Here is a 26292-nt window from a genome sequence, read left to right as displayed (position 1 = left end):
TTCTTATTGTGCGATTATATTCTTTACATGACATGAGTTTTAATATACTAGTGTTTTTTTAATTGACATTGTTTGTTTGCTCTGTAAAAATGATAAATGAGAGCAGCCCACTCGAATGATAAAAATGCGAGTTTTTAACAGCTAGGGGAAAGTGTATTTGTTAATAGTAAATAACATGTAAAAAACGGTGCGGTGTTTTTTTCTTTGGCTCTGTCTCTAGACATCTGTGGGATCAGAGGCATTGTTAAATTGAGCTTTTTCTCTTTTTCCTTCTCATCCTAGAACAACCCCTCCTTTCTTCTCTCTCTTTTTCACTTTTTTTTTTTATATTTCCCAAAAAGAGATGACTATTGTGGATACAGACATCATTTCAGTGGCCTCAGCAGCAGTCGATGACAAAAAGTCAATGAACATTGAATTGTCTGATTCGTTATTTGGTAAACCAACCCATCATCACATCATTTTGAGCCTACTAACCCAGCATGCCACTAGACTATGACATGCTTTTGAAGGATGTGGATGACAGCAGCAGTGCTCACAAGGAGACGGATGAACTGTTCCAAGGCCTATTCACTCATGAGACGCATGATCTAAACAGCATCAGCAATCTGTCCTCGTCTGCCTCTTCATCTCCTCAGCAACATGTGGATTTGCAAAGGCGTCCAAATGTAATGCAATGGGGTCCTCAAGACGGTCAAGAATCCTGCACCATTGTCTCCATTGTGCTGCGACATCATCAAGAAGCTGCTCCCATGAAGATTGTGTTTGGTACATTGACAGTTGAAACAGCTCAACAACAGCACATTGTAGCCAACAGCAGCAGCAACAGCAATAGCAACAGCAACAGCAACAGCAACAGCAACAGCAACAGCGATAGCGGTAGTGGTGGTAATTCTGTTTGGATTACATTGGCAGCTTCTGTGCCTCCGTTGAAAGATATTCGCTCTGACTCTAATCAAGTCAGGATTTCCGTTTGTTTGTTTGATCGCAATGATCCTGACCTTGCTGTGGATACTTGGGACATTGGCCAGTTTACGTACATTGAAGGTAATTTCAAAACGACCTTTGTTTGCTGTTTCCACTCTCCCCCCCCCCCCCCTCCCTCACACGCACTTTCCTGTTTGTTATCGGATACTTACACATTGTATTTTCCACTCCATCTAGATGAGCAAGTCATTACTAATAGCAGCAGCCGTAAGAGAGCTCTCTCCTGTGAGCCCGATGAATGCGCGCAAAAAAAGCATACATACGACGTCAAAGCAGAGCACGAACAGGAGCAGCAGCAGCAGCAGCAAGGCCATTCAGAAGATGTAAATGCTCAGCTCCTTAAGCTACTTGCGCCATACGACCCTCTATTGACTGTCAACCACAGCGAATCCAATGCTCCTGCTGCTACTCGCACGAATGCCTGGCTATCACCTACATCGAGTAGTGACAGTAGTAGCAGTAGTAGTCTTGCACCACAGAATCACTCAAACTATTCTACATCCGTGCCACCTACATTTCCTTTGACAGTAAATCATATGATGCTTCAACAGGGATTGCTCAATAGTAAGAGACCACAACAACGCCAGCATCAAGCAAGCAGCAACCCTCTCGACATGGCTCACAAACATGACATGTACAGAATCTACTCGAATATACAGCATCAGCAGCAACGACATAACCCTTATCTGATGCGTCACCAGCAGCACTATCCCAGCCAGCCTACGTATATGTCGCATGCCATGAGCAACTACATTCAGTCCATCAACAACAACAGCAACAACAATAACGCTCTTTACAACATGTCTGAGCAGCAGCAACAAGCACAGCAGTATCAGCGAATCCAGCAGCAAAGCTTCTCCACGCCTTACGCCACGTCTTCATCATCTATAGCATCGCACGTCGTTCCTCGAAGAGCATCAGCACCATCCACCACCTCCTACACAACTACAAACAGCAACAGTTGTGCATTGAACAAGGCCCATCTCAAACTAAATGGTGATCTTATGGACATGATTACAAACTGGTCTGTTCCAGAATGGCAATCAGGTCGTCGTCTAGTGCATTTTTGGCGTCGTACTACCACGGGAGCAGATGGGAACTTGGCGTTAGTTGAATGTGGCTTCGAACCAATGGATCAGCAACTGTATCATCAACAGCGTATGAGAGACAATGTTGTTGCGGTCGCTGCTGCTGCTGCTGCTGCTGCTGCTGTGTCTCATCATTCCTCGTCAGTGAACATCAAGAGTAATACGATGGTGAGCGGCATTGGAACTCGACACGGAGGGGGAGGAGGAGGAGGAGGAGGAGGAGGAGGAGGAGGAGGAGGAGGAGGAGGAGCAAACACTACTGCACCTATTGTTATTTCATGTATATATTGGAGAGAAAGAAACGACTATTTCATCACATCTGTCGACTGCATTTATCTGCTTGAAAGCCTGATCGGTATTCAATTTACCGTTGAGGAAAAGAACAGAATCCGAAGGAACTTGGAAGGATTCAGGCCTCTGACTGTCTCCAAATGCAAGATGGAATGCGCAGAGTTCTTCAAGCTGATCATGTCATTTCCTCACCCGAAACCTAGGAATATCGAGAAAGACGTCAAGGTGTTCTCCTGGAAGACGCTGCCTCATGCATTACGAAAGATCATCAGAAAATACACGCCCTCTTACATTGCATCCACGCCATTAGAGCCCATTCATCCCCAACAGCAACAGACAAGCAATCCCGCATCCTCTTCTTCTGCATCGCATCTCCATCATAGCAACATTAATAATTTCTAAATAATAGCATGACATAAAATCAATAAACAAACATAAACGCATTCGTTTTTCCCTGTTTCGTGATCAGCATAGATACAGTCTATCTACATCCAGACGGCTAATCGTGCTTCTTCTGGAATTGCCACTGGCACATCAAACATACAAATCGCGATTGTGATGTATCTGCGGATATTAGCATCTGAAATCAGAGCAAATGCGCACGGAAGATTCTAGAATTTGTTCTTGTAGTAGTGTATCTTTCATTCTTATTTATTGTTTATCATCATCAATTTGGTATTATTGCTTTTAAGCTTTGTTGGCTTTACTATATACCAATAAGTGTCTTTTCTGGTACCTCTTTTTTTTTTTTTTTTTTTTTTTGTAACAAAACAGAGGGTAGGAGGAGAGCTCGCTTCTATAAACAAAAAGTATCTACATATATGCACAATTTACGCTTGTGTACCGTTTCATCGCACTATCCATCGGCATTGGCTGGTAGTTTTGGTCAAGACAGATAAAATACTCTACACATTGCGCTCTTCCGCTCCAGTGTAGGGAGTACTTGTATTACCTTCGATTACTTACATGCAGATGATATCAATGTCGTTTTATTCCATCCTTGCGACCAACACGAGTGCTGCTAACAATACGCGTGAATGATCAACTTTGATGACAATACCTCTCACGACTGAATCAAAATTAACGATTTGTTATTGTTGCATTCATCATCATCATTGCCTTAAATGGCCATGTCTACCCTAACTTTTCCACATCTTGTAAATCTGAGAACAACAAATCAAGTTGAAAATATTTGAGAAATGACCATGTTGTATTATGCATAAACTGAGAATAATAGGGGGGGGGGGGAGAATCGTACGTTTGGCCCATTTTCGTTTATTTGGATAATTGTGCATTTTTTTTTTTTTTGTTATTCAAGGATAGGGAATGCTTTTTTAACACTATAATCCAAGGAGAGTGTTAAAAAAAGAACTTGTAGTACGACAGATCCTTACTAGAGTTTGTGCTGATGCTCGAACGCCCTAAAATGATTTGGTTTGGGTCTAAAATGCAGTGTAAGTTTCTGGATTATGCATGATGCATGCTATAGTACACAGCAGGGATCTCTTCATTGGCACGTTCATCAGATCTACTTGCTGTACAAGATTCTTTCATTGTCGCTCATTCATTTTGAAAATCAAGGGCTCTGTATAGAACAGTTGCTAGGCCAGGTAACGTGCGCAATACGTTTGTTGTAAACTATACGATAGGGACAGATGAACTGGTACATTAGCGTATAATGTAAAATTATCAAAAGGCTCCGTGCCGTGGCGCCCCGTTACGCCCATCGATATCCGGCAAATTCCTTGTATAAACATGGAACTAAGCGCATATAAGCAGCTTTTGGGATACATATACAGTACAACAGTAGCTCCAATCATACTGTGGGTCGTCCAACAAATAATCTGGCCTATTTACATGTACAGTTATACAGCTTCAAAATAAAAAAAAATTAAAGTATCCACAAAGGATCGCCATAAATCATTGCTACTCAAGTATACATGGTATATGAGTTGACTGAAAAAAAAATGATAAGCTTTTATTATTACGCGGCGGTGGCTCGCGCTGTTGACTATCGCCGTCTATCTCGTAGAAAAACAGTATGCTGCATCAAATAGCCTACTAACTGTTCGCCATCACGTAGAACCCCTCCAATAATGCAAATTTGACTCCTTTCGAGAGCTCCACGTCTGCAACAGCGAAGGGAAAGTGTATACAAGGGCACGGCCATAATAGTGCTGCCCCTTACTATTCAAATATGAGTATTTATGCTTCGGATGGCTCTCTACCTTCGCTTCGCTTCGGTGAGAGCCAACCTGCGCAGCGGCAGCTCGCGCTACCGATTGCCCTTGCGTATCTTTTCAAAATACTGCTACTTTCATCTTTACCCTGCACTTACACATAAAGAATCTTCATATTATCTGTGGTTCCAATTCGTATATGATGCTCTGCCTCCATATACACGTAGCCACTTTATATACGGGCAAGCAGCATGCTAGTGTTTCTCCTTTTTAGTCTTTAGGGTCCCTGATACAGCAAGACCCGGGCGCATTTGAGCCGCGTTTTCTTGCGTTCAAGGCCGTTTTAGATGGTCAGAATTAGCACCAAACAATTGCTCTCATCTGGCAGTTAGTTCCTGACATCTTTGTTCAACTTTTTGGGGACCAAAAAAACATGGCCAAAAATCGACCAAAAAGCATGAGGTACCCCTCATGGTTTTCATCGAAAATCAAACGATCGCGTTTTTGACCTTGAAAATGAAGACTTCTGCTATGGTATATATTGAATCAAAATGTTTCTATCAATCTAACGTAACCTCTGAAACCACTTTTATGAGGTCTTTATATGCAAAATTTCGACATTTTGGCCGGAAATCTCTTTTCATATTTTCGTAAATTGCTCAATAAGTTTATTCAAAACATCCATCTTATTTGATGCCATTAGATGCACCTTGAAAGATACTATAAGAATGCATTAGGAAGCATGGGATGATCATCACAACTTGTATAGTCTATTCTGGCAAAATAGATTGAAGAGGTCGATTTTCGTCAAAATCTAGCCAATCTGGAGCACAACATGAGCGAAATTTTAATTAATTTTAGCGGCGGCTGATTGGTGGCAAAAGCAATGCCTCCATCACCCAGACAGGTAATTTATGTTTGTATCAAGGCTTTCAAAAGTGCTTGGCAATTACAAGTTTATTATTCTATCAAAATTGCAAAGTTAATTAATGATACAATTCTTGCGGCTTATATGGTGGTAAATAATTTAATAGGGATTTGATAACGTATGAGGGCATCGTGTAATATGTGCTTAATCCATCTTGATATCGTAGGACCACAAATCTCGTGCACAGTATATATCTTGATCTCGCTTGTCAAACACAGCAACAGCCAGTTGCCTAATTTCCTCCATCACCTCTAAACCCTCTTGAGATTCGTCTCCTTTGTAACGAGCACTGAAATGCGTTAAAATCAGCTTTTTGCATTTAATCTTGAGAGCGAATGCAGCTGCCATTTGGGGTGTTGAGTGCCCATGGTCTTTTGTGCGTTGCTCCACTTCTTCAAAAGTAGGAATAGCGTCTTCCTTGACATTCACCTTGTCCAATCGAGTCAATGCGTTGGTAGCCTCGTGTACCAGCAAGGTGGGGGAATCTGCTATGGCTAGGATAGGTGTAGGGTCCTTGGTATCACCGAGAATCACAACCTGACGACCTGGACGAAGGGGAGGTGGTATTAATTGCTGTCCATCGGGTAAATTGTATGGTTCATTGGTGCGTTGTAGTTGACCTAGTAAGCTCATTGGATTCGATATGCCTTGATCTTTTAGTGCAGCCATGTTCTTCTTGATCAGGGGAATCAATGCATTCACTTTACCGGGCCAGTTGGGTTCACGTATCACATAGCCCAAAGATGGGACTGAATGCTCAATCGGCGCAGCTTGTACACTGTAGCCCTTCTCGGCAGATGCAAACAAGGGCAGTGTAAAAGCATTGTTGCTGATCATTATGTTCTCGCCGGGCAATTCATTGTTGTGAAGATTTTCATTTAGATCTACAGGATCATCCTTGTTCAAGAGCTCATGCACTCGATAAGGTCTTCCCAGGTTGGAATACGTTGATTTGAGTGTTGTTCTCAACCAAGAGCGGATAGGCGTTGGGCCGTAAATGTCAACAGGAACCTGTTCTTGCTGATCCTTCTGAGTGCCACTAGTTCCGAGATTCAAGTTGTCTGTCATACTACATAAAAGAGGAGCCAAACCAAAGCAATGGTCGCCATGCATGTGTGTAATGAAAACGCGAGTGATCTTTCCCATTTTCAAGTTGCTCTTTTGCAACTGATGTTGTGTTGCTTCTCCACAATCAAACAGCCATATATCGCCATCCACACGTAATGCGATGGCTTGATGGTTTCTCGTTGCACTTGGCTGAGCACTGCCAGTCCCTAAAAATGTGATATCCATAGGTGCCACCATGATTGAAGAAGAAGAAGTGAGCAAAATCACAAATTTTGAAACTCACAGCTTTTTGTCATCAACGTAAAAAAAAAAACGACGCAGTATTTGATTTTACTATTAGTTTACACATGATTTATTTATTAACGTGGCCGATTGATGTGTGAGTATCTTTTGGTGTTCGTCCACTGTTAGTTTTGACTTTTTACGCTTGAGTGAGCAGCAAATGAGCAAAATGATCAGGGGTAAATAGACTGCAAATGACTTGAGAATGATCCATTTTGTGACATCTTGAACCCCACTGTCAAGAATTGTGGCGAATGGCTTTATTGTGGGATCAGTTTGTTTATAAGCGGCCCAAGAAATAGCTGTTGCACTCATCATGGCAACCATAAATAACAGAGGCATCAAGAAGAGGATAATAGCGTCCCGTCTATTCTGACCCATGATCCATGCAATCTCCTTCGAGTGGCATTTACTGCCAGTGTACACGACTGCGATGGCATTGAACAATGTAAAGCTGGCCATGATAGTTATACAGATGGCTGAGATCAGGGCTGATATCTGAGCATCAGTAATAGTGGTCTTGCATACTACAAAAGCTAATGTTGTTACTCCATAGATGGCGATGGCCGAGATGTATATCCAGATGGTAAACGCACTGAGCAGGAATGGTGTAGATGTGCTGGATGTGATAACCTCGACGTAGTTTATGTGATGATACTCGGATGGCAGCTGAAGGATGATGGTGGATGTGTCACTCATCGAATCCTCATCTGATTTCTCGTCTATCATGTTCATTGGATGCAAGCTTCCCCATCTTCTATAATTTTTAGAGGCTGTATTAATAAATCTAACGTAGACAACCTGCCAATCTACTATTCCTGCAAACGCAAGTATAGAGATAGCTGGTAGTTGAGTGACGATGGGCTCTTGATCTTTCCATGGTATATTTGACTGGGAGAAATACGGTGTAATGGCTATGTACAGATGGCCAATCATGATAAATAATGCATAAATAGCAAACGGTAAAATGTGCCAATGATGAGTGGATTGAAGCAGTAAGACGAGCGAAATAAAGCCAAATAAGAAACTAAAGGCGAGCCAGGCAGAGGCATCTTGCTCCAGCATGATGGTATATGTGTGAAAAAGAGAGGGAATGAAAAAGATGAGGAAATGGATTCTATATCGTTTTCTTGCACTATATAAAAATAAGTCGCTTGATCGTAAACAAATAAAGCCTTGCCAAGCCCAAAAGAACAAATTGTTGCTAAGAATAACAATGCTGTTCATGCTATTTCTGAGCACTCGAGTGAGAAAGCCACAAGCTTCAGTATTCGTATTTTCAAGCATTGTGGATAGAAGTCGAAAGGTATGGTAAATGACATTTGTTTATTATTTTATATGTGTAAATGCTTGATATTTTATGTTTTCGATTGAGTCTTTGCTTCTTTTTTTTAAAAAATTTCTTACAAACGTTCAATGACAATGGCAGAAGCACCGCCACCACCGTTACAGACAGCAGCAACACCGTATTTGCCGCCATTGCTCTTTAAAACAGAGGAAAGTGTAGTAATGATACGAGCACCAGAACAGCCCAGAGGATGTCCCATAGCAACAGCACCACCCCAAACATTACTAAAATACATTGGATTAGCATTAAGGCCTAGTAGTATGGAGATTGTACTTACACTTTGTCAGCGGAAAGATTCAAAATCTTCTTGTTGGCACATGCAACAACAGAGAAAGCTTCATTGATTTCATAGAAAGAGATGTCCTCAGCAGTCAAACCAGCGTGCTTGATAGCCTTGGGAACAGCAAGAGCAGGAGATGTAGTAAAACGAGCAGGAGCTTGAGCAGCTTCACCCCAACCGCTAATCTTGGCAATGACAGGAAGGTTGTACTTTTCAATAGCCTCCTTGGAAGCAATGATGAGAGCAGAAGCACCGTCAGAGAGAGGAGAGGAGTTGGGAGCAGTGACGGATCCATTCTTGGGTTGGAAAGCAGGACGAACAGCACGGAGCTTTTCTTCGTTCAACTTGGCAACCTCATCATCTTGCTCAACAACACGATCAGGCTTACCACGACCACCAGAAACGGTGACAGGAACAATCTCTTCCTTGTAGTGACCAGCAGCGAAAGCAGCTTGAGCACGCTTATAAGACTCGATAGCGTAGTCATCCTGTTGCTCACGAGAAATCTCATATTCAGCGGCACATTCCTCAGCGGCAACACCCATCAAATAGTCGTTGTATACATCAGTGAGGCCATCCTTGACAATACCATCAACAACTTCAGTGTTGCCATAGGTTGAACCGAAACGTTGCTTGGGCAAGTAGTAAGGAGTATTGCTCATGGATTCCATACCACCAGCAACGATAACCTCAGCATTGCCAAGCATGATAGATTGAGCAGCCATGATAACAGCTGCACATTGACAATAAGGCACGCGTTGTTAATTTTGGATGTTTCATCACTTTATCTGGTACTACGATAAACTTACCCTTCATGCCAGAAGCACAAACCTTGTTAACAGTGGTAGCAATAGTCTCGTCCTTGAGGCCAGCACCCAGAGCAGCTTGACGGGCAGGGTTTTGACCAAGACCAGCAGACAAGACACAACCAAAGATGACTTCTTCGACAGCTTCAACAGGCAAATTAGCCTTCTTGACGGCAGCTGAAAAAAATACACAGTTTAAGTTTGTCATTCTTATCAAACACTCAATCCGTTTTACCTTCGATAGCAATGGAACCGAGCTTGGTTGCAGCCAAAGAAGCCAAAGAACCATTGAAACCACCAAGAGGGGTGCGGACAGCAGCAGCGATGTAAACCTCTACAAGAAGCACAACATGTCAGTCTGTGTTCAAGACCGTTCGTGCAATACATTGATCATATACTGCGTAAATGTCCCAATTTTTTTGCTTCCATGTCCCTTCCTTCCCTTACATCCATAAATAGACGCAATAACTTACCACGTTGAGTCATGTTGTAATTTGAAAAAGTGTATAAAGCAAGAGAAAAAGCGAAAATAAGTCTAGCTGCGTGGACATCAAAATATATATATCTGATTTCTTTGTGCAAGGTACACAAGCTGATTTGAGACGCTTTGATTCAGCCAATGACAGGCTGGCCCCGAATCAAGAAGGTTCCCCTTTTTTACCCCAAAATCATTGATTACGACACTGCAAATGTCTCATTTTCATCAGGAATAGACAGTAAAGAGATGAATTGATCTATCGAAAGCCTTGTTCGACTTTTTTTTTCTGTTGCAAAGAAGAATTTATTGTCTATCGACATGAAGCAGATACACCCTTAGCGGAGTCGTCAGTCCTTCAATCCCTCCCTTCACAGCTTGTTTTTGCGTCACTTGCGGTAGTCTGTGCAGAATATTTAAGGGCGTATCCTACTGCTGATGGCTAATTGTGTTCAGCTTTCCTTAATGACTCATCAAAGCATCTGTTTGCTGGTGTCTGTAATTTAACATAGTAATGAGTATACTGGTAATTCAACGTGAGAAATAAAAATTGGTTAAAAAAAAAAAACTGATGCGTGGGATACAAAAATCTGTGGATTTGGAAGAAGCTCTGATCTTGATCATTTTGCTAACAACTGTAAGATTATCCCTTGGAGAGCTAAAACTACGGCATGAGAAACTTCTATTGATTAGGGAAAAGCATACTGCGACTACGAAATGTACGATATATACATCACTTAATATCAACGAATTCATCAAATGGCTGTCTTCTCTCCTCCCGGTGCTATTTCCGATAAGCCTTGTGGGTGAGAATTTATGCTGGTCATTGTGGGGGGTGTTATCAGATTTGAAGCAGGCCCTGGACCCTTAATAGTCGAAAAGTTGCGCAGTAGATGATATCTAATGATGCACAATACAATCACCAACAAGTGCTACGAATAAGCATCATGATTATGTCAAGTTGAGCTGAAGATAGTAGTCTTCCATTCCTAGATTGCTGAGAGCCGAAGAACGATGTAGATGCCTGATGCGACATTCACTCGACTCTTTGGCTTTGTCTGTTGATCCGAGAGCTACATGTGCCAACATACTGGCATTATCATTCAACCAAGTGTCACTTGTACGCAATCCATTCGTTTTGACAAAGCTTGCGCTGATACGGAAGCGATGGTGTCAAAGATGAAATTAGCCAGATTTAGACTTTAAGTTCAAACCAACGTAGCTTTACCATGAAGAGCATACCTCAAGAATGGCAGGCCTGTAGTAGTTATGGCTGCAACATATCACCGTCTAAGGTTCTTTGAGCATTATAATATATATTTTTTTTGTTGTTGTTGTTGTAAATATCTCAAAGAAACCTTGCAGGAAGTTTGGCTTACATAAGATTCCGCTATTGTTATATAATATTAAACTAGTGTAAATAGTTTCATTTGGTTATGCAACTTTGAACACGCCAAGCCCATACTTTACTTGTATTCTACACAATCGACTGCATGAGAGTCAAAGCAGGCGTAGCAAACCTGCTTAGAAACAAATGGATAAAGAAAGACGATATTTACTGCTAATAGTTTGATAAGATTACTTGTCAGAAGTGAGGCAACAGCATCATTTAGACATATTTTCAAAGAAATGGCATATCTTGCTGAGCTTAACGTATCACATTATAAAAGATCAGCAAAGCGTGCGTGTTGTGCGTCTATAAAGCCGCTGTAGGCACACCTAAAGAGCTAATTATAAACCTCGGTTTTCAGAACGAGATTTGTAAGTTGAAGCTCGTGCATTGCTTCTCAGTTGATGGAGTTTTGAAATTGATCATGGATGATCTGCAATAACAAACAGCCTTATACGAGACGTGTGTCCAAATGTAGCAACGTTAAAAGCATTGCTATCATAGAGACAAATAGGGAATGTTCATTATCATCTGATGTTTTGATGATTTTTCTATTCAAATCATTGACAAATTTCCAAGAAAAAGAGGTGATTTAAAAAACCTAAAAGGCAATTTGTATATTCAACCAACCAACCAACACCAAAAGCCCCCCTTTTTATTTCATTAATAATCTTACCCCCTACAAATTTTTCTTTTTTTTCTCTCTCTCTCTCTCTCTCTCTCTCTCTTTCTTTTCTCTTTTACTAAACCTAAACAGAATGACAAAAGAAAATCTCTCTCCACCTGCAACACCACCCACACATAGCCCTGTTCCGTATAGATTGAACCTCCAACACCAATTGCTATCGTCAACGACAACAAAAGTACAAGACACTGGAGAAAATCAAGATCATCTAGCCAACCTGAAAAACTCCTTTCACCTCCTCACAGCGACACAAAAGCAATACTTTTTGTTTGATATCATAAACAGTTGCGACAACTCACAGCTCACTTTTCTAAATAGCATCATTGCACCTCGTCTTAAAGTCGACTTTCTCAAAGAGCTACCGCCAGAGATTGCCTTGTCAATTTTATCTTACATCACCGTGCCTTCTACATTGGCTCGTGCAGCTTGTGTCTCTAAACACTGGAGCGCTTTGATACGTGACGAAACCCTCTGGAAATCCCTCTGCAAAACACACAACTACAAATCACCCAACAAAGATGGATTCTGTTATCGAGAGTATTTCAAGCGCAAATACAGTATTGCATCCGCCTGGCACACAGGTGGTAAAGTGACCACAGTAGACAATGGCTTCTCACAAGGTCTGGTGACTTCACTGCAATTCGACGAAAAATTCACTGTAGTTGGATGCGACAACCATCGTATTGAAGTGTTTGATACCAATTCTGGTAAAAAAGTTCGTACATTGGAAGGCCACGAAGGTGGAGTTTGGGCATTGCAATTTAAAGGAGGCGATGAGCAAGATCCTGAGAGAATATTGCTTTCCGGCGGCTGTGATAGGTAGGCACTTGAACGAAAGAGAGAGAAAAGAGAGAAATAAGGGGGGATTTTGGAGGTTGATTTGAAAGGGATTGCACAAGGGCTTTTGCTTATTTCATGTTTTGTTTAGGGATGTACGAGTTTGGGATCTAAATCGTGGTAAATTGAAATATGTCCTCCGTGGTCACTCATCGACTGTCAGATGTTTGAAAATAAGAGATAAACGGCTTGCTGTAACTGGCTCACGCGACACAACATTGCGAGTTTGGGATATCAAAAGAGGCCAATTACTACATATCCTTAGCGGCCATCAAGCATCTGTGAGGTGTGTCGACATTCATGGTGATATCGCTGTATCAGGTTCCTATGACTCCACTGCAAGAATCTGGGATTTGAGCACTGGTGCCTGTAAATATATACTCATCGGTCATGTATCTCAGATCTATACCATTGTGACTAATGGTACAATCATTGCCACTGGATCAATGGATGCTCATATTCGAATTTGGTCTGTTGAAACTGGTGAATGCTTATCCACATTGCATGGACATACCTCGCTTGTGGGGCAGCTACAGTTATCTGGAAATACTCTTGTGAGTGGAGGCGCTGATGGCTGTTTGCGAGTCTGGGATATGGAAACATTTGAATGCACACAGCAATTTTCAGCACACGACAATTCAATCACCTGCCTACAGTTCGACGATGACCGTATCTTGAGTGCAGCAAACGACGGCAAAGTCAAGCTTTGGGACATCAAACGTGGAAGACTTTTACGAAACTTTACACAGCCATCAAAGATTGTCTGGAAGATACAGTTTAACAACACCAAAGCGGTTGTATTGATGCAGAGACCAAGGTCAGACGGATCAGATGAAGGCAAAACTGTAATGGAAATACACGATTTTGATTTATCCGCAACTTCACCCATAGAGGAATTGTAATATAAAAGCCATCTATACATTCTCACTATCTTATATATACTATACCATTTACTTTTGTATAATTGATTCTATGCTGTCTACATGATTTTCAATAAACAAGTAATAATTTTTAGGAAACCATATTCAAGGAATACAAAATCTTATTGACAACCCGCTTAAATGCAACATGGATGCTCTTTAGCATGAGCGTAAGCTAAAGATGTAATGCTAAATAATGACATGATGCATTGTAATTGTCTCTTGTTGCATTGCGCGAATGTATGATGGAATAAAGAGACTGTATATTGCTGATAATTCCCTTCATCGTTCACAGCTCGCGCCTTTTCTGATTTGGTAGTCCAAGTTTAATACCTATGACATGTAAACTACTTGATTAAAATTGCTCAAATTAGTGAATCAACATAAAAAATATGATGCATAAAATCGATAGCCTATTTAAAGGAGTACCTAATTTGTGTAGTGGCTCTGATAGCCTACCTCCCGCCTCCCCTCTACCTGAAAGCCTTGTAATATCACTAATATAGGAACAAGGAGATCTGATTGAATGAGGATGGATTTTGCAGGAAACTGCCAGAAACTTATTTAAACAACCGATTTCAAATCCTATATAAGCTTCCCCTTTGTTCTATTCCTTTTGAGTGTTTTCAATTGCAAATTACTAGTATAAACTCTGTACAAGATGCAGGTATCACCTCTATTGACACCAACAAACTTTATAAGCAATATCAAAAAGAGACCAAGAGCAATCATCGATGATGATTTTGAGTCGCATTATTTTAAAAAAAGATTGATTTCAACAATACCAAACCTGAAGCCTCCCTCACCCACTTCTACCACGAATAAATGTAAGTGATACCTATTTGACTTCGCATAACAGTCGTCATGATTGACAGTCGTTTAAAAATAAACATAGGCTGCAATAGAACACCTCGCTCTCCTAATTTCAATGATTCATTAGGGGGAAATGTTACACTATCACCAACATTAGAGGAGGAAGAAAGCACTACATCAAATCACCGAGCATCAATCGACGATACATCACCATACCCTAACCAAATACACTTGATGGATATCAATGGAACCTTGTTACCGATGGAGCAAAAACCTGGCGAAACAAAGTACTCTATCCCGGGATTTGTATTGTCTGACACTACAAACAAACCCTTACAGTAAGTGATCCAGACTACCAAGTGTCATGAATTTGAACTAACATTTTTTTTTTAAAAAAAAAATAAAAAGACCTCCGTCAGGGCAGTTAATCTTATACGAGAAGAATCCAGTCCTTGCCTCCATCGAAAAAGAACAACAACTTCACCAACAAAGTGACGACAATGATAGCTTGACAAGCGAGGAAAACGATAATGATTATGATCCAATGGATCTTGATTAAAATATATACACTGCTTTTTTATTTATTTTTATTGAATATGATGAACCTCCCACTGTCGTAAACTGTAATACTTCTCCATTACTTTTCCGTTACCATTGTCACAGGCGAGTTGGTAGTGATGTGTATAGTTTTGATAAAAGAATTTGAAAAGCGATAGTAAATTAACTAAAGCAGATTTAACTATCTAATGAGCACTAGGTTTATAGTTGTCCAACAAGAGTAAACAAATAAACAGAAGGAAAAGTAGAAAATAGAAAGAGATGTATATAAAAGAATATACAATGAATCGATTATAATATGAAAAATATATAAAGAATTCAAGGAATTTTACAAATGACAAATGTATAACATGAGAAGTGAAGTTTAGATAAGATATGTATTGAAATGTTGGTAAAGTACAAGATGGTTTTATTCATTGATTTTTGAGATTTATGCTTTTATACTATTTTGCTATTCTGTATATATGTAATAACGTCTTAGTTAACAAGGATTGAATTGAGATTTGATAATATTCATGTATTTCGATGAACGAGGGATAGCTTAATTAATGTACTTCATGGATTAAGAAGCATCTTCGAGTCAACTTGAGTTGTGAATGGAGCGGTAAAAAGTATGATGTCATTTATTTGTTTAACGTTGAAAAGTAAATGGATGATTGTATGTAGTGACAAGAAAGTGGACATTACGACTCGTAACATCATGGATTCAAAAAGCATTTGTTGTAAATCATAGTTTATAAAGTACCCCATATTCATAAGACATGTTTGACCAATCATTCCAAGAAGGTCTATTTTATTGACATCGTGTAGGCACTGAGCAGAGTCCAATCACAACATAATAAATTTATAGTCTATGTACATTTTTTATAACTTCAATATGCAAACTGAGCTGTCAGGCATTTGTGAGACATGTTTCATATATGATTAGAGATTTTATATTAAATTGCTATCAATCAACAATCAAGTTTCTTCTAGCATTTTTGCTATTATTATTAATTTTGCGACATTAGCCAAAGGTCTGCGGCAGTGGGAGCCACCTGAAAGTAGTTTGGCTTTTACCAAAACGAAGCGTAGGTCAGGAAACCGACCGAAGAGTCGAAACGCCCATTGTAATGTAATAAATTTATGGTCCCCAGACACTTTCAAAGCCTGAAAAAGGAAAGAAGCTGATCTAACAAGTATTTTGATAGACTGGCGCAGTTAAATATAGAATCCAAAGAATATAGCATGGTTAACTATAGTGCTATGTAATTTTCCACCTACTTTCCATACGCTGCAAAAGCATCTATTATTGTATTGCCTTCATGATGAAAAGGGCATTGAGTTTGCCAGCTAGCCCTACCAGCCAGATTCAATTCAAATATAGACTCATAGTCTGCTTTAGATTGGACAGATCTTGAAGATCTTCGACTCAATTGAACTAATTTAAAGGATTCGACTAAGTAAAAAATGATAACCATCCTATGTTTCTTTAAGTGTCCCTGGTGGTAGGGCGAAGTGGTAGAACTCCCGTATGCCAACGGGAGGATCCCGGTTCAAATCCTGGTGAACGCAAGTTGTTTGATTTTTTTGACGTAGTACTGATGTCCTCGTTTGGTGTTTTGTGCTCTTATCCATGATCTATATTTTGACGATTTCCGCAAGATTGTACTGGCTCTAGGAGTCGCACCTTATTAGTAGTAGATTTCTTTCCCAACTTAGTTCAAAAAATATCTTATTCCCCTTCTTTGCAGACATTGGGTCCACCAACAGTCTTTTCTATCCCTCAGCATGACATTTAAAGGACTTTAAATAAAACCTGGAGCTCGACTCCCCTACAAAAAAAAAAATATATATGTTTCTTTAAGCTTTCTTGGAGTGTTTTTCAAGGCGCACCCAATGGTACCAAATAAAATAGATGTTTTGAATAAACTTATTGAATAATTTACGAAAATATGAAAAAAGTTTTTGGTGAAAAAGTCGAAATTTTACATATTAAGGTCCCACAAAGATGATTTTAGGGGTTACGTTAGATCGATAGAAACATTTTGATCTGATATATCCCATAGTAAAAGTCTTCATTATCAAGGCCAAAACCGCGATCGTTTGATTTTCAATGAAAATCATGAGGGGTACCTCATGCTCATGGTCATGGCTCTTCCCGCTAAAAAACAGAAAACAGGTTCAACGACCGAAAGTAGCACCTCCAAGGCTACAAATACCGTTGTTGACGCATCATGGGCAAAGGTAACGAAGGGCATCAAGCATACAACGATGACCTTCAATCCAACGATCGTAAAGACACCCATCACACCTTCCACCGCCACCAGTGAATCGAATCAGTCTCTGATGACCGAGGACGCCACCGTCAGCAAAAGTGTGGAAATGGTTCGACCCTTCCTCAAGGGCATTGAAGACAACTCGGTGCTCATCGACATTACTGGTTTGCCTAATCAACAGCTCTTACGAGAGGCTCTGCAAGCATTCAACAAAGATGCTCATCTCAGAAAAGGCTACAACGATTATATCGGCAAAGTATCTCGCACTCGCAAGTATATGAATCGAGAGATCATGGAAACATGTTGGATCCACGACAGTCCTGGCCACATCGCAATCCTGCAGGGCTTCAATCTGACGGATGGGACCTTTGTCAAGGGTTTCCCCTCTCTTCCAGCTAATGATACTATAGTTAATGTTCGTTTAGACAGACTACCCATGGAGCCAGTTCCTGTCCTGAAATCTTTGATAAAGGATAGACTGTCACATTTTGGAGAAGTCTTGGACTATGGCATCTCCTTCACTCAGGGCGACTACGTCGGACAAGGCTATGCCACTCTGAACATCACCCCCAAGCCAGACGAACCAGCGTATGAAATCTTGGATCGAATTATCTACTTCAGATTGGATAATGGCACCAACCGTCAGGTCCTTCTCAAATGGCAAGATATGCCAGATTTTTGTCGTCTCTGTCAAAAACCGGATCATTGCAAAGCCGATTGTCCTGATGCCAAGAGGTACACGCAATGCTACAACTGCAATCAACATGGACATGTCAGTCGCAACTGCCCTAGACAGGATAACACTGACACCCCCAACAAGAAGCCCACTACGATCCCCAGGAAAGATCGCAAGGTACCTACTCCGATCATTCCCCGAGAGCCCAACCCTCCCATTGGCCCTAGAGTGGTAGTAGCCAAGACCCAGGAAACCACAGACACTGAGTCGGCCAAGAAGCAACAGCAACAGAACAAGCCTGAACCCACCAAGGAGGAGGAAGAGGGTACTGATGAGGACAACATGAATATTGATTCTCCCACTCCTCAACCCAAAAGTAACAATGATGACGTTACACCAAATGCAGATGCTGCGAGCGCACAGACATCTGCCAACAACACGCAAACATTGACATCATTTAATGCAGCTGAATCAACTCTGAATGGACAAGAGCTGATCAAGCAATTTATGCCTGATGACAGTATGAAGGAGCCTCTCATTCAGGAACGACCAGATCTGGAAGATGGCAGAGATGGCAAAAAGCTCAGAACGGAGCAGGAACAGCGCGCCAATCTCACCAGGCGCTTCACCAGAGGCAGTGCAGCCAGCAAATTCAACACTGTCACCGACAAGGGCGGCAAAGGAGCTTCAGACGACTCCCAAGGGCAGGAAACATCAGAAACTGCTCAGTCCAACCCTCAACACTTAGAATAATATGATGATTAGAGCACCTAATCATCGATTGCGGATTGCGACTCTCAACTGTCGTGGTCTGACACACAAAAACATAAAAAACGCAGAAAAAAAATTCATAAAATACCTCAAAACATCAGACATTGATATTCTTGCCATCCAGGAATCTCATGCTGACAAAAAAGATACTCAAGACACTTTAGATATGCAGTTTTCCAGCAAGTCCAGCACCTACACCAAACATTGCGGAATCATATCACTTAACAACAGATACATTATTACACCCATTGACACTGGCATCGACGGTAGATTTATACTAGCACACGTACATTATGCGACGGAAGAGGAACCAAACTCCTCCAACTCCATAGCCACAATACTCAACATATACGGAAAAGCAGCATCAAGAAAAGACAACGTGGAATTCTACACGGAATTGATGCAACACAGATTTTTGATACACAAGATTACAACTATTCAGAACAACATGATTATTTTGGGAGATTTCAACTACAAATATGAGTCTCGCCGATCTAATGGAACAGTCGAAGCAACTACAGTCGAATGGACAGCCTTATTGGAGGAATATTTCATCGATTGCTTTTGGGAAAACAAGAGCGCCACTTTTCATGGATCCAACAATCTCCATTACATCTTGGACTACATCTTCTGCAACAACACTTCCTATGGAACAGTTACAGAATGTACCCAGGAGTTTATGAACTCGACATGGACAGATCATGAAATGCTGGTCATTACTTTACAACTGCAAAAGGATGCAACACAGGGGCCTGGCGCCTACAAATGCAATCCCTTTTTGGCCAACAACCACAAGTTTCGTCGTGAATTGGTGATCTTCTTGCAAGGTCTACAGCCGCAAGTTGAGCTCAAGACAGCCACCCAATCCCCTCAAGAGATCTGGGACTGGATCAAAGACGAGTTTAAGGAGCATGTCCGACAATTCCAACTGGAAGAAGTCAACTGGCGTAGAAAGGCACTGAAGACGTTACAAGCAAAACGGAATCGGTGTATGCGAGCAAAGAAGAACCGGGGACTGATATTTCAAGGGCTAGACACCATCAACCAACAAATTGGTGCGTTACAAGACTCTATCGCCGAAATTGAAGTCCTCAAATTAGGGAAGTATTGGAGAGAAAATGGAGAGAAAAATGCTGGGTTCTTGAAGAAACTCACCGTATCTAGACAGAATCAACGTCAATTGAAACAACTGAGGCATCCAGTTACTCAAGAATTGCATTCTGATCAAGGTACTATGAGCGAGATCGCTGGCAGCTTTTACACGAATTTGTACACACCAACTCCACCCGATGCCAGATCAATGCGGCTATTGTTGGATCAAATCACACCTGACATGCAACTTGACGGTGAACAGCAATCACTCCTCGAACTACCAGTAGAGCTAGATGATTTGTTGTTTGAATGTAAAAGATCGCCTAAATTTGCGTCTCCCGGCAGCGATGGCATCCCTTACCAACTCCTCCGGCTGATTCTCAAGTTCCCGCCCCTCCACTCTCTCATCACCACGGTCTACAATGATGCCCTCACCAAAGGCATATTTCCTGCGTCTTGGAACGTCTCCCTCATGACAATCCTCTACAAGAAAAATGACCCCAATGACATGGCAAATTATAGACCTATCTCCCTCTGCAACACTGACTACAAACTCTTGACACGTTTGCTTAATCATCGAATGATGGAAGTCGCTAAGCAACTGATCAACGAGAACCAAGCGGGATTCGTACCTGGGCGGTTCATTGCCCAAAACGCTCTGCGGTGTCAGGTCATAATGGAAGATGCTGAACGAACCATGAACTTGGCCAAGAAGAACAATGTGATACACCAAATGCCCAAAGCAATTGGCCTTAGTCTTGATCAGGAAAAAGCGTACGATCGAGTTAACCTCTCGTACCTTCAAACAGCACTCATTACTTATGGCTTCCCTGCTAATCTTGTCCGCTGCATCATCAACATGATGGGCCAAAATCTCTTGCGCATCAATGTGAATGGTTACTTTACTGATGATATTCCCAAGCTGCGAGGCTTAAAGCAAGGTGACCCCATTTCCTCTATTTTGTACAATTTGGCTATTGAACCCTTTCTGCGGTCTATTCTCAATGATCCATTATACCACGGCTATCAAATGCAGTATGCAACTGACCATCCCAACTATAATGCTAATGACCCTTTAGTTCATGTGTCAAAAATCCTATGTTACGCTGACGATGCTTTTGTATTTGTTCAAGACCTTCCTGATCTGGCAAGACTCGAGTACCACTTAGATGTCTATTGCAATGCAACCAATGCCAAGATTAACTACAACAAGGTCGAAGCTATCTCGCTCTCTGGTCAAAACACATGGTCATATTGGCAAGCACGACTCTCGGAAATGAATATCACAAAATTCACATCCAACAAGGATTCCAATCCAGTGATCTATCTCGGGTTTCCTCTGCTGCAATCGGTTCAACAACGTGAAGTATTTATCGGTGGTCTTGTCGACAATCTCCGGACAGCTACCAAAATCCACAGTGTAAGAAGTCTCTCCGTCGTTGGCAAAGCTACAGTGCTCAACAGTTTGATTTTGTCCAAATGCTGGTATGTACTACGAGTAACTCCGTTTGCTCAAAGTAATGTCCAAGCTATCCAGTCCATTTGCACCAAGTTTCTACGAAAAGGCATCTTTCCTGTTATCCCCTGGGCCACATGGACCAAGCCGAAGCCATTAGGTGGATTAGGTGTTCTGGATGTTGCTCTGCAACAATCAGCCCTATACTTTCGTTGGGTTCAACCGCTCCTCCATCCCTCTGACTCGCCCCACATCCTAGATCTCATGCTGGTCATGCTAGTGAATAAGCAAAATCAGAGTGCGCATGTGCAGGTTCCGTTGCTCTTTCCCCTCACACGAACCACTGGTCTCACCAAACAACGCACCAACACGGTAACAATGATCTACAAATCAGTTGACCGCCTCAAACGCATCAATGAACCAGTTCACCTCAATATTGCTACCGCCTCAATCCTACCTGTCAAAGCCATTCTGCAGCCGTCTGCCACTGTCTCCAAAATGCCGATTAGGGCCACTCAGTTGCAAGTAAAGGATCTTTATCAACCCAATCCTGACCAACCTCTGCAACTCGAAGCACGAAAAGCACCAACCATCCCAGCTGACATTCGACGCGCTTGCAAGAAAATCCTGAGGCAAATCAACGAGAACAAAGTACATATCCAGCCGTACTTTAGCCTCATGCTACAACCCCCTCAGGGTGGCACCAACCGCACAACCGACATCTCCTTCAAACCGTTTATTGACTCCTATGATTTCAACAGCCAGCAAGGCCTCACTCGACAGATTTCAACCAGAACATTCCGCACAGCATGCATCGAGGCTCACACCTCCAGCATTGCCAGGTCCAACTGGAATTTCTTCTGGTCTCTGTCCCTGAACCTTGTCCACCGTAATGTCATCTATCGCTTCCTCACCCACACCATCCCGACCAAACGCCTGCTACACTACTTTGAGATAGCTGAGTCACCTCTCTGCCCGATCTGTGGTAACGAAGAAAATGCTGTACACTTGCTTTTCCTCTGTTCCAGTAAGGCATCCATCTGGAAAGCTATCATCTTTGAATTCTTGTGGCCAACCGTTTCGATTGGTGATATTATCCAAGCCTGTTCCTCTCTTGACTTTGAAAACATCAAGTATGTCTCCAAATCATACACCACTGCTCACATGGTCGTACTGGTAACACTTGGCAACATTTGGCGAGCTCAAGTTCGTATGATCTTTCACTCGACTCCATTTATATGGATCGATGTGGTCCAGCAGATCAAGAACGAGCTCCTTCAACTACATGCCCAAACTGAAATTCACAAGCAATTGTAATTCTCTAATCACAATTATCATCTATCATCTGTTCCTGTCATCTATCGCTTTATCCTAAATACAATTGAATATCATATCAATTGCGCCCGCCTCTTGGTAGTGCCCTAGGGACCTACTTACACGGAGCAATCAATAAAAACAATTTAAAAAAAAAAAAAAAAAAAAGTACCTCATGCTTTTTAGTCGATTTTTGGCCATGATTTTTTGGTCCCCAAAAAGTTGAACAAAGGTGTCAAAAAGTTACTGTCGGATGAGAGCAACTGTTTGGTGCCGTTCTGACGATCTAGGACGGCCATGAACACGGAAAAATGCAGCTCAAATGCACACAGGTTTTGCTGTATCAGGGAATTAAGGATTAAAAAGGGAAAGCACCAGTATGCTGCTTGCCCGTATATGAAGTAGCCACGTGTATATGGATGTAGAGCACCACATAAGAATCAGATCCACAGATAATATGAAGGGTTTTCATGTGTAAGTGGAGGATCAACCTGAAAGTAACAATTATTTTGAAGAGATACGCAAGAGCAACTGGTAGCGCGAGCTGCGAAGGTAGAGAGCCATCCGAAGCATAAACACTCGTATTCAATAATGTGTCAGGTACACACAGACTTTGTGTGTAACTTTTTAATTAGTATGAATATCAAACAAATTTGCAAAATAATGTTACAAATCGACTTTGGTTTTGTAACTGAATCTCTCATTTTTTGTTGTAAATTGCCTACACTATTGAATAAACTACGTTTCATTGCTTACTATATTGGATTCTACTTCTGTTACTACAAATTGACATTAAACTCTTAAATGCTTCTTATATTCGAATATACTCTGAATCCTATCTCAAGAATGACAAATCAGTTACCACTCAGCCTCGTACCATTTTGACAGATATATATTCAAATTCTTAAACATCTCTCTTTCCTAATGGAAGCACACAAATGGGAAGCAACTCCACATTACCCATCCTTTCATCCTCTAGTAACATTATCAATATTATCATTCACCATCTTTCAACAACAAATATAGCTTTCCAGCTATAAAAACTGTTCAAGCTTTTAGGATTATTAAGGGTATCAAAATCAATTATAGAAGGGCCAGCCCTTCATTACAAATTATAGCATATAGAAACAGAATTCAGGACACATAATTCATAGAATTTAATTAATATAAACATTCAAATGATATCAAACAATAAAATATTATCTTATTCCTACCTGAAAATTATATCTATATAGCTCTATAGCTCCTTAGCTTTGTTATTTCATTGAACTTATCAAATATAAGATCCCTTGAATCCTTTGTATACATTAACGCATTGATTCATTGTACTTTATCTACTATTATCACTTTATTTACACATCTCTTTCTTTGCTTTTATATTCTTTACTGGTTGGACAACTATAAACCTGGTGCTCATTTCTATAGACGAATCTGCTTTGGCTATTTATCTATATACTTACTCTATTATCATTCTTACTATTCACACAACATTGAACCACTTTGTAACAATAATAAACGTCATCTTTTATTTAAACTTTATTCTTTTATATACGTTTGTCTAAGTCTACTCACGACAAATGGTGAAAACTAGACAGAGGGGAAAAGTAATTGTACGCTAGGTACACTACATTTTAGTTGAGTAAAAATTTCTCTCCGGCGGGGAATTGAACCCCGGTCTCCCGCGTGACAGGCGGGGATACTCACCACTATACTACCGAAGAATCAGATGCGATGCTTGGTCTCCTTCAGCATTTGTTTGATGAAGTGTCTGTTCAGGTCTTGGTGTCTGGTGCTGTTTCTGCTGGTTTTTGGCCTGGTACTGGTGTGTTGCAGGGCTCCATTTTGAGTCCTTTTCTTTACTCCGTGTACATCAACTCTCTGCCTGCGGTGTTGCGTGCTCCATTTAACCCTCGGGTGGTGGAGCGTCCTCCTCGTTTGTATAACGGTCTTTGGATCAATAGTTTGATGTATGCTGATGATGTGGTGCTAATTGGAACTGCCGAGTCTATGCCTTTGTTACTTGCTCGTGTGGAAGCTCATTCTGTGTCTCTGGGTTATCGGTGGAACCCTCTGAAATCTGTCGTCCTCAATGCTGGTGTTGGTGGTGGTGCTACTGGTGTCTCTCCTAGTCTTGGTGCTGGTGTTTCTCTGTCTCTCTATGGTCAAGCTATACCTACTGCTCACTCTTTTACCTACCTTGGTTTGCCGTTCAATGTGAAGGGTAGCTTGGACACCGATCTCTTATTGACTAGAAATAGTCAATCAGCGTTAGGTGCTATGCGTGGTTTGCAATCTCTTGGCCTTCATTCTGCTGGTTTCTCCAAGCTCCTATCTGCTAAACTGTATGCGGCCTTTATTCGGCCCAAACTTGAGTTTGGTCTGTCTATTTCCTGGTTCTTGAAACGTCATTTAAAGCTTTTGGAAAAAGCTCAAAATCAGTGTCTCCGTCTGGCTTTTGGTGGCCATCGTACCTCTTCCGTCGTGGTTTTTCGACATTTAACCAATCTTCCCACTATGGAGGAACGTGTTGATATTCTGACTAGTAAAATGCTCTGGCGGGTGCATACGCAACTGCCTGGTGATACTCTTCTTATGGTTTTGGCTCCCTCACTTGTGTCCTTCAAGCATCGTTTGAACAAGTTGGCCGTCAAAAATCCAATCTGGGATCCTACTTTTGCTGGTGGTGGTGCTGATAATTCTCTTGCTTTGGATCGTCGTGGTCTTGCTGACAAGATCAAGGTGTATCGTCTTGATTCCCTCCAATGTCGGTTACATCCTGCTCCTCCTGTTTCTCCTCCTGTTCTCCTCTCTGCTTGTCGTCCTTCACTCATGGTTGATCCCATCCTGTATCTTCCAATGTCTGTGTTTGACCGTAGTCGTATTCTCCGTTGACGCATGGGATGGCTACCTGCTAGGCCAGCTCCATGTCGTTGTGGTGCTCCTCACGCTAGCCGCAACCATCTGCTAGAGTGTCTTGGTGTTGTTTCAAAGCTTTTGTTTACTGATGATCCTCTTGGTGCTGGTTATTTGCCCAATCCTCTGGACTTTTGGCTCAACCGACTACCTCGTATGCAACCTTCTGCCTCTAAACTTGTGTCGTCTCGCTCCTTTTGGTCTGTTCGCTGGCCTGTCATGCTCCAAATCTTTTTGGATATTGACATGATCTGTCATCCTGATGCTGAATTTACTGGTAAAGCTCTGGACTTGTCTGGTTCTGCCTTTCTCGACTGGTTGACCCCGGTTTCCTCAGCTACCTCTGTTTCGGGTACGCCTTCTATCTCTTCCTCAGATAGTGCTGGTATTACTGTCGCTATTCCACATCTTTTGTCTCACTAAGATGCTGTTTCTCTGCTGTCCTTTTCCAACTGTTTTCGTTTGCCTTTTTTTGAACCAAGGATTTAATCTTTAAATTTTTTGTTATTTTTTTTATATTCTCTTTCCGAATTTATTTCCAGCTGTCATCATTTTGATCCGCACTATAATGAGCACTTTGCCCTACAGGGACGCAGCTCCAATATTATATCTCTTCAATAAACATTTCAACTATACTACCGAAGACCACTTATACTGGTAAACCAGTACGTTTTTGTGGTAGCAAAAATGAGGGAGCAGATGAGTAGGTTCAGATCAATAAACCTGGGAGATGACAACCAATTAATCTCTGTTCAATTGCAGCACCTTGGCCGACTGAAAAAACCAACTTACAATAACAGGTACCAAAAATTGATGTGTCAAATGTAGATTTAGAGAAAAGACTTTGAAGGGTGTTCGAAATAAAGTATTTCTTAG

The 26292-nt window shown here is 41.4% G+C and overlaps 9 protein-coding genes and 1 non-coding gene across 10 annotated transcripts; 6 read left to right on the top strand and 4 right to left on the bottom strand.

The window, feature by feature from the left end:
* Nucleotides 1-343: 343 nt before the first annotated feature.
* On the top strand, nucleotides 344-2768 carry ATC70_002120 (uncharacterized protein; the record flags this gene model as incomplete). Its single annotated transcript, XM_064821502.1, has 3 exons — nucleotides 344-437; nucleotides 493-1047; nucleotides 1165-2768. The coding sequence occupies 3 exons, from the start codon at nucleotides 344-346 to the stop codon at nucleotides 2766-2768; spliced, it is 2253 nt and encodes a 750-aa protein (XP_064681188.1).
* Nucleotides 2769-5618: 2850 nt separating this feature from the next.
* Nucleotides 5619-6779, bottom strand: AFG3_1 (AAA ATPase afg3; the record flags this gene model as incomplete). Its single annotated transcript, XM_064821501.1, has 1 exon — nucleotides 5619-6779. One exon carries the CDS (start codon nucleotides 6777-6779, stop codon nucleotides 5619-5621), a length of 1161 nt encoding a protein of 386 aa, XP_064681187.1.
* Nucleotides 6780-6878: 99 nt separating this feature from the next.
* On the bottom strand, nucleotides 6879-7889 carry ATC70_002118 (uncharacterized protein; the record flags this gene model as incomplete). Its single annotated transcript, XM_064821500.1, has 1 exon — nucleotides 6879-7889. The coding sequence occupies one exon, from the start codon at nucleotides 7887-7889 to the stop codon at nucleotides 6879-6881; it is 1011 nt and encodes a 336-aa protein (XP_064681186.1).
* Nucleotides 7890-8227: 338 nt separating this feature from the next.
* ATC70_002117 (uncharacterized protein) lies at nucleotides 8228-9744 on the bottom strand (the record flags this gene model as incomplete). Its single annotated transcript, XM_064821499.1, has 5 exons — nucleotides 8228-8396; nucleotides 8450-9185; nucleotides 9262-9435; nucleotides 9494-9592; nucleotides 9732-9744. The coding sequence occupies 5 exons, from the start codon at nucleotides 9742-9744 to the stop codon at nucleotides 8228-8230; spliced, it is 1191 nt and encodes a 396-aa protein (XP_064681185.1).
* Nucleotides 9745-11881: 2137 nt separating this feature from the next.
* ATC70_002116 (uncharacterized protein) lies at nucleotides 11882-13547 on the top strand (the record flags this gene model as incomplete). Its single annotated transcript, XM_064821498.1, has 2 exons — nucleotides 11882-12627; nucleotides 12737-13547. 2 exons carry the CDS (start codon nucleotides 11882-11884, stop codon nucleotides 13545-13547), a joined length of 1557 nt encoding a protein of 518 aa, XP_064681184.1.
* A 679-nt stretch (nucleotides 13548-14226) lies between these two features.
* FAA2_1 (medium-chain fatty acid-CoA ligase faa2) lies at nucleotides 14227-14937 on the top strand (the record flags this gene model as incomplete). The annotated part of the gene is made up of 3 exons (XM_064821497.1): nucleotides 14227-14392; nucleotides 14461-14716; nucleotides 14787-14937. The coding sequence occupies 3 exons, from the start codon at nucleotides 14227-14229 to the stop codon at nucleotides 14935-14937; spliced, it is 573 nt and encodes a 190-aa protein (XP_064681183.1).
* Nucleotides 14938-17054: 2117 nt separating this feature from the next.
* TFG1 (transcription factor IIF subunit tfg1) lies at nucleotides 17055-18623 on the top strand (the record flags this gene model as incomplete). Its single annotated transcript, XM_064821496.1, has 1 exon — nucleotides 17055-18623. One exon carries the CDS (start codon nucleotides 17055-17057, stop codon nucleotides 18621-18623), a length of 1569 nt encoding a protein of 522 aa, XP_064681182.1.
* A 184-nt stretch (nucleotides 18624-18807) lies between these two features.
* Nucleotides 18808-22506, top strand: RPL26A_1 (60S ribosomal protein L26A; the record flags this gene model as incomplete). Its single annotated transcript, XM_064821495.1, has 1 exon — nucleotides 18808-22506. One exon carries the CDS (start codon nucleotides 18808-18810, stop codon nucleotides 22504-22506), a length of 3699 nt encoding a protein of 1232 aa, XP_064681181.1.
* Nucleotides 22507-24152: 1646 nt separating this feature from the next.
* On the bottom strand, nucleotides 24153-24224 carry ATC70_002112. Its single transcript has one exon. It is a non-coding gene; the product is annotated as a tRNA-Asp (tRNA).
* A 10-nt stretch (nucleotides 24225-24234) lies between these two features.
* Nucleotides 24235-25839, top strand: tfs1_1 (transcription elongation factor TFIIS; the record flags this gene model as incomplete). Its single annotated transcript, XM_064821494.1, has 2 exons — nucleotides 24235-25361; nucleotides 25419-25839. The coding sequence occupies 2 exons, from the start codon at nucleotides 24235-24237 to the stop codon at nucleotides 25837-25839; spliced, it is 1548 nt and encodes a 515-aa protein (XP_064681180.1).
* Between the last annotated feature and the right edge of the window lie 453 nt (nucleotides 25840-26292).

This window comes from Mucor velutinosus, assembly GCF_035048745.1.
Source record: "Mucor velutinosus strain NIH1002 chromosome Unknown tig00000093, whole genome shotgun sequence".
Taxonomy (NCBI): Eukaryota; Fungi; Mucoromycota; class Mucoromycetes; order Mucorales; family Mucoraceae; genus Mucor; species Mucor velutinosus.
The sequence above is the reverse complement of the archived record's forward strand: the minus strand, read 5'-3'. Positions and strand labels throughout refer to the sequence as shown.